Source organism: Glycine soja, chromosome 3, assembly GCF_004193775.1.
Source record: "Glycine soja cultivar W05 chromosome 3, ASM419377v2, whole genome shotgun sequence".
Classification (NCBI taxonomy): Eukaryota; Viridiplantae; Streptophyta; class Magnoliopsida; order Fabales; family Fabaceae; genus Glycine; species Glycine soja.
The window spans coordinates 24,678,878-24,686,828 of NC_041004.1; the positions used below are offsets into that span (position 1 = coordinate 24,678,878).

At 38.9% G+C, this 7,951-nt stretch overlaps 1 protein-coding gene across 1 annotated transcript; it reads left to right on the plus strand.

The window, feature by feature from the left end:
• The first annotated feature begins 1,026 nt into the window (after positions 1-1,026).
• Positions 1,027-2,580, plus strand: LOC114405048 (protein MAIN-LIKE 1-like). The gene is made up of 4 exons (XM_028367739.1): positions 1,027-1,398; positions 1,512-2,171; positions 2,275-2,439; positions 2,521-2,580. Exons 1-4 carry the CDS (start codon positions 1,027-1,029, stop codon positions 2,578-2,580), a joined length of 1,257 nt encoding a protein of 418 aa, XP_028223540.1.
• The last annotated feature ends 5,371 nt before the right edge of the window (positions 2,581-7,951 follow it).

Here is a 7,951-nt window from a genome sequence, read left to right on the forward strand (position 1 = left end):
CAACTAGAGAGAGTTGAAGTCAAGTAGGGCAACTTCTTAGCAGATGTTATAGCAAACTCAAGCCTTGTTTGATTCTCCAACTGTCTGCAGCAAGACATGGCAAACTTCAATTCGTGAGAAAGTTCCAGAGTGTAAGAAGTAGCCCAAAAATTCATACCAAACATTTTCCTATAGATGTTAACTTATGTACCTCTTCATTCTTGCCCTTGCCTCTAGTGAAGAACTTATAACCGCTATAGAAGAGTACACCTTATCCAGTCAAAGAAACAATCACGAACTGCAACAACAGAAGGCTTGGTAAAATATCAATGTTTTAGCATGACCAAATATCAGAGAAACATGTACAAGAAGCCATGACGTGACCAAAATATTCACAAATGGCAGTGGCATTATTCAACTCAACCATCTATCTGCTTAGCTAGTAGTTTCAATAATAGATCAACTTTCTCACCCTGACTTGATATATACTAGTTTATGTGAGTGTGTCAGTATGACGAATTATATCACAAGTGTGTGTGCTTGTGTGCATGTTGTTCTTCAAGAGTTACTGAGGTAAATTCCCTTGAATTTCAATGTCAACATAAACTTGTACAGGGCTATAATGTTGCCAATACGATAATGACTCGGTAGTCAGCATCAAAATATGGTCAATCTGAATATCCTAAACTAGCATATGAGAAAGTTTCTAAAATCCTAAAGTGACTTAACCAAGCTTTCAATGATTTTAATCACTCATTCAACCATGCTTTCAATTATTTTAATCATTCTCATTTGTCATTGGTGGGTTTGTGAGACTCACGCATGTCAACTTGTCTGATTCTAACTTTGAAGGGGATATTCCTTCCCAAATCTCTCATCTTTCCAAATCAGTGTCACTTATAAGTAATGCATATATGTTAATTTCAAAGTGAATATCCTTTTTCTACCAAGTAGTGCCTGAAAAAAGATAATGCCTATATGCATTAGACCAATGAAATTTGAGAGAATGAAATCAGTGATGGAATTTGCAGTACTCATTTGCAAATCATGGTTAGGACCAGAGGATTAGGTCGTTCCTTAGGTCACGTTACTGGCAAGGGTGTGGGCCGAGGAGATCGTGATGATTCTGATGATGCTCCGCAGTGTCAACGGCCTACCGCATCCGCACGGAGGCAGCGAGTACTTGTGACTGCAGCTCACGATGAGCCAGTGGTCCCTGCGCTAGATGTAGAGGCTGACGTATTTCCGGATGACCCGATGGCACCAGCTGATGTAGAGGACACTGGGGCAAACATTCCTACAGACACAGGCGCGCAGACTGCTGAGGATGAGCATGAGGGATTTTCGGGTGGTCCAAGCGACCCATCCGTGCTGACCCAGTATGCGGATCACGTTGCTTGCAGCGTATGGAAGGGAGAGGTCTTTATAATATTTATTTTTAGTTACTTATTAATTATACTTTATGATTGAAATTAGTTTTCCTTTAAATGATGATTTTAACGAATTTTGCGTTCCTTTATACTTTAATTCAGGAGCGTCCTGAGTTGAAGTTATCCTCTCACGGGAAGAAGGTCCATAGTTTAGGCATGCCTGTCCCTGCCATTGAGGGACTAGTTGCTGGGACAGGACTAAGTCCTCTGATCGCGTGTTCGGTAGACACTGGCGATCGGGGACTTTTGTCCTCGTTTGTCGAGAAGTGGCACCGGGAGACGTCTAGTTTCCATCTCCCTGTGGGAAAGCTGACGATCATGCTGGAAGACGTCTCCTCGCTTTTGCATCTGCCCGTGGTTGGCGACTTGCACGCGTTTCAGCCCTTGCACGTGGATGATGCAGTTCAGATGCTGGTGGACTTATTGATGGTCTCTACAGAGGCTGCCAGGACTGAGACAGGGCAGTGTCGTGGACCGTACGTATGCCTGCAATGGGTACGTGATATCTACGAGCGCCGATGCCAAGCAGGTCATTGGACAGTTGAGGCTCACGCATATCTTTCTCATCTTCTAGGTTGCACTCATTTTGCTAACAAGAGTGCAACCAATGTGCATGTTGTGTATTTGGAGGCCCTTCGTGACCTCAGTCAGACCGGGATGTACGCTTGGGGAGTCACTGCTCTGGTGCATATGTACAACCAGCTGAACGATGCCTCTATCAGCAACAGTCGACAGCTTGACGGTTACATCACACTGCTGCAGGTAACAAACATGTTTTTCACTCGTTGAGGTTCAACAATGTTTAACTTTAAATTTTGTTAGACTTTCATTATTAATGTTTATCATTTTGATGTTACCTCTGTAGTGCTGGATATATGGGCACTTTCCCTCAATCGTGGAGTCCACTGCTGATCAGGACTACGATGAGGATTCACCGTGTGCCTGTAGGTGGATTGCGACGAAGAAGACCGTGAAAAACATACTTACATCGGTGTACAGGGAGTGCTTGGACCGACTCCGGATTTCGGATGTTTGTTGGATCCCATATGGGGAGCACCGACCGGTCCGGGACTTCCATTTGATTTCATGCTATTCTGGTCTCCTGCACTAGGGGCTTGTTGCTGTTTATTACCGAACAAAGAGGGTTATGCGGCAGTTTGGATACACCTAGACCATTCCTGCTCTGCCTGTCGATTCATGGGTGTCGTACGATGATATACACGACAGGTGGATGCACTACTCGGATCATATGGTTCTAGCAGGTGAGGTGTGTGTTGTGCCAAGTCAGTGTGCCAGCGACTACATGGACTAGTTCTTCCGCATCTTGCATCCTTTCATGACACCAGGCCACACATCAGATCCTCTGCCAGATGGTCATGCTCTGTAGCCCTGAGTCATCCCTCAGGCCCCACAAATAGATATCCCTTACATGCCGGAGCCAGGAGCACCATCGACATCTGCGAGGCCTGCTGTGGAGGAGCCTAGACATGCAGTGGTAAGTAATACTAATAATTTACGTCAATATTTTTATAATAATTTGTGTAATCTGTTTTTTTTTTTTTTTTGTATTTAACAGGAAGTTTGCCATAGGATTGCTAAGAGGTTGGAGCGCCATCTGAGCCTAGGGGTGGTCACGCCAGGCTTATCGACACATGAGGTGATTGAAGAATGCCTCAGGATGGCCAGGAGTGTCACACAGGACCAGCTATTATATGTTAGGTCTCGACGCAGGCAGCGCACGGATCAGGCGTAGTTTATTTACATATTTTATATTGATATTCGATGTATATACAGATATTGTACATGAACTCATTTCATTAGTAATGTTGGTTTTATTTATTTCCATTAGTAATGTTAGTTTTATTTATTTCCATTGATTGTGTATTCCCTTTGCGTAATCTAGCTTATAAAATTTTATAATTTTATTATATCAAATTAAAAAAATATTTTCTTTTTTAATTTCTCTCCTTAGATAAAAATCCGTAGTTATCTAAGTATCAATGCTTAAATATTTTATGTGGGTCAATATATTTGTACCTTTAAGAAATGCTACGATATCAAAACATATGGTTGAGAGACTATGTGTCGAGTTTGTATTAATAACTTTTTTAAAAATTATTGGCTAAGAGTGGTAATTTGTTCAAGTTGTCAAGAGTAAAAATAATGACGGGTTATAGTGAGATTTATTTAAGATGTTTAAAGAATAAAAACTAGATATTTCTAGTTAGAAAATGTTATAACACACACTTTTAAACACAACTTTTTGATTGGATTAAATTTATTAAGAACCACAAAATCTTGAGTCTTACAACTAATTTAATGAATCTAATTTTGAATTATTTGTGGAAAGGGTGTAGAAAAGAATAAATTAAACAAAAAATGGAAATTGAAATAAAGAAGTTGAAAATATGGACACACATGCTTAAAAAACTTCTAATTAATTTTTTTTATAATTTTGTTCTATCAAATTAAAAAAATGTTTTTTTTTAATTTCTCTCCTAAGATAAAAATCCGTATTTATATTTTATAATTTTATAGTAGTTTCTTTATTACTTTTCGGTTGTTGTAGTTGTTTTTTTTATATTTAAAATAAAATTGCAAGATTGACAAAAAAGTAAAAGTAGTAGAAATCAAATTTAACAAAGAACAACAAGTCATTTTCCATTTCCAGAAAAAAAAACAATTATGCGATACATGAATTCAAACAGTACATTAACTTCAACATAGTCGAACGAAATTAAATGTGCATCAAATACTACAACTAACTCATGCTAATTTTGCGACAAGGACAACTCGTCTTCCATTTCCGGTACAGATTTACTAAAAACAACTAAAACTTCTATTGGCACAATCTTTTTTCAGTAGTTAGACTCAATCAACACCTTCATCATGTCATCGTTGGCTTTGAGTTCAATTATTTCGAATTTTATAACTTTTTCTGAATACTCATGATGACTTGGTTTCCGAAAAAACAATCGTCTTACCATTTGTGTTTCAACAATACCATAAGGGGGAATCCCACGAGGCGCAACTTGCTTGATCAAATCCTTCAATTCATCCATGGTACATCCGGTGGGAATGTTAAAGTTTTTGGGATTTTTTCCTGTGAACGAGTAACCAACAAACTCATTTTGGCGTGACATGTTCCACCTCCCATTGTAATATAGCAGGGCATCATGAGTAAGGGTCATAGTAGCTTCAAGTAAGTTTAAAATACCATATAGGGTTCTAGCAATGCTACATAATAACTCAATCGGACCAACAAACGAAAATTCATGATTACACATTAATATTGTGTTAACATCAACATCATCTTTCAGTTGCATACATTGAAACTGAAATTGATTACCTGCATACGTGAAAGGCTACTGGTAGTAAATTTCATCCAAAAATTGCTTGTTGGTTAGCTTAAGGGTATTGTGTATTCTGGTTTTTAACGTTTGAAAATCACACCCATTAGGTACTCGAATGGGAACTAGAGTGGAAGCTTGAAAGGAAACACCACTGTCGTTGTGAACAATGGATCCATTTGGAAAAATAAAACCTAATGTGGAGTTCACAACTGTCTGACTGCTTGTCTCTCCCAAGAATGCCATAGTTTTTTGTAAGAGTTAGGTTGAGATTGAAACATGTGCTTTCTTACAGTGTTAGGCTGTGTCATATATATATATGAGTTTTAATATCAGTGCTGCATTTTTTAAAGATTAACAATACGCATGCACATGCTTTCTGTATGTGTTGTCAACTACACCAATGTCGTGACATGCTTTAGCTTGCATCATATCTGCATGTGTAGTCATGTTGTGCAAGGTCCTTTCACGCGCTTTATGTTAATACAGACAACAATTTATCATACACATTTTTCCATAATGTGTTGTCAACTCAGACAACGATATATCATGCATGCTTTTTAGAATTAAGTAATAATTTTGTTGTGGACGTAACAAATAAATGTGAATATCCAATTCAAAATGATCAGTCATTATAAATTACATGTTCAATCATCATTTATGTCAACATAGTCTCTGATGCAATCCTCCCTAGGAAAGGACCAGTTACCAGAGCCATGAGCAAGAGGCTCCAAGAGGATTGGGCTAGAGTTGATAAAGAAGGCCTTAGGGTTCTCATGAACCTTAGGGTAGATTTTTGAGCCCATGGGCCAAGGTTGGGTCCACTCTTCTTTGTAAATAGTAGAATAGGTTGTTTTCTTCTTTTGGGCCTTGTATTTTGGCCATTCTAGTAGTATAGGGTTTTAGCCTTGTATTTCAGGGCATTTTGAGTAGTCTTTGTAGTAGGATTTTATTTTTTTTTTGTATTTTCATGTTTTTTTGTCATGGGGGTGAGCTTAGCTATTATAGGGGTGTGTAGCTAAGCTCTAGCTTCTCAAGGAAGCTTCTCAAGGAGGTGAGCTTAGTTTTTAGATGGGTGTGTGTAGCTAAGCTCTAGCTTCTCAAGGAAGCTTCTCAAGGAGGTGAGCTTAGTTTTTAGATGGGTGTGTGTAGCTAAACTCTAGCTTCTCAAGGAAGTTTTCTCAAAGAAGCTTCTCAAGGAAGTTTTCTTAAGAAAGCTTCTCAAGGAAGTTTTCTTAAGAAAGCTTCTCAAGGAAGCTACCTAGTCTATAAATAGAAGCATGTGTAACACTTGTTGTAACTTTGATGAATGAAAGTCTTATGAGATACACTTCAAAGTTCCACTTCTTTCCCTCTTTTATTCCTTCAATTTCGTGCTCCCCCCTTCTCTCTTTCTTTTCCTCCATTAAAGCATCCTCTTCAAGCTTCTTATCCAAGGCAATTCTTGGTGGTGAAGCTCCTTCTTCCTTGGCTTATTCCCTAGTGGATGGTGCCTCCCCTATCCTCTTCTCCTTTGCCTTCCGCTGCATCTCCATGGTGAAAAATCACCATTGAAGGACCTCATTGAAGCTCAAAGATCCAGCCTCCATAGAAGCTCCACAAGCAAGCTTCCATCAGTCTCTCTTGAACATCACGAAGCTCTTGTAATGTTGCATTATGCTAATATATGGATTTGGTCACGGCTTTGCCTGAAGATGACAATTGCTAGACCATAACGATGCTACAGGCGGTAAGGGACAACGTTCTTTTAAATAAACCTGTTGTACATGCGAAAAAAGTGTTAACTCAGTCCTACAAAACTCATTACATAAATATAAAAAAGCACTTCATATCTACAATGTACCTCAAACAAAATGATTGTCATACACATGACCGATACAAATTATACGATGCAATGAAGAATTTGCCAGCGGTTGACTTCTAAGAGGAAAGAATGTCGTGCTTTATTGTTTAGACAAGGATACAATGATTACGTTATACCTTGATGCAATGACATGTCCCATGTCCGTTATATCCATCCACTTATCCGTAGTCACCTGAATGAAACAAATATACACGTCAAACTTAATTTCAAAGTAAAGTCTTAAAAAATCAAATACATAAATTACATACCTTGGTTAACCCATCAACAAGTAGTGACATCCTTAATTCCTCAAATCTCTCCGTGCCACCAAAGAGCTTGATATAGTCTTCTGAGAATTTGGCAAGTTGTTTAAGCAGATGGTTGCTGACCACCGACCAAGAGTCTTGACCCATACCTAATAAACCAGCAACCGACCGATATCCACAGTTACCATCAGCTTTGACATCAACAATCTTATCAATGAATTCGTGCATAAATGGCTGAAACTGGTCTAACATGGGCATCATCATTCTTCGATTCGGTTGCTCAGAGGATGATGCAGTACGCCTCACCGACGAATTGCTATTTTGCATGATTCAAAGCCATCTACATACTCCCAGTAAGATGGATCACACTTTGTTGACCTTGGGTTCCTGCTCATAACTTTCTTCGATGCCCCCTTTGTGTTAACCTTTGCTGGAGGAGGACACATCGAATTCTAATCAGGGTATGCGATTTCCCAAATTTTAGTCCTCAGAGTAAACTTGCCACAAACATCAAGTTCTTCGAATCTTTTGGATATTGTTTCCATTACGTCCTTGATGCTCACCTCGGGCTCAGATAACTCTTGGTCTGAAAAACTGAGTCTCCTCCAGAACATATGGATTGAATCCAGTGGGATGCAACCACTAACATATTTGGATAGCTCACAAGCACAAGGAAGACCAAGCGTGGTTCTCACCATGCAACCACAACTTGAGGGATTCTTGCCAGCATAGTCAACACGCTCTAATTCAGCAGCAATCTGATTTAAAGCATACCTTGAAACCATTCCAAGAAGCCTCTTGTATAAGGTTTTTTTGAACACATGTCCAACGACATGTGTACTTGTTTCAAATGATGCTTTAATCTCTGTGTGCTGCAACGTAATCATGTTGTTCATGTCATCCCACACACTGCATAAGTCTCCAATGCTATTTTTTAACAGTCTTTTTAAAGACGAGTGAGCAGATTCAACCCTACATTTCAGATACACAAATAAAAATAAACATATACAATAATACAATTCCATAAATTCATCAACGTTAATAGAAATAGTTGAACAGTTTCATACCTGTTTGTTGTTGTGT

Coding starts and splice junctions, on each gene's coding strand:
- LOC114405048 (XM_028367739.1), top strand. CDS start 1,027: ATGGTTAGGACCAGAGGATTAGGTCGTTCCTTAGGTCACGTTACTGGC. Junction 1,399..1,511: donor GCAGCGTATGGAAGGGAGAG/GTCTTTATAATA, acceptor ACTTTAATTCAG/GAGCGTCCTGAGTTGAAGTT. Junction 2,440..2,520: donor ACCGACTCCGGATTTCGGAT/GTTTGTTGGATC, acceptor CTCCTGCACTAG/GGGCTTGTTGCTGTTTATTA.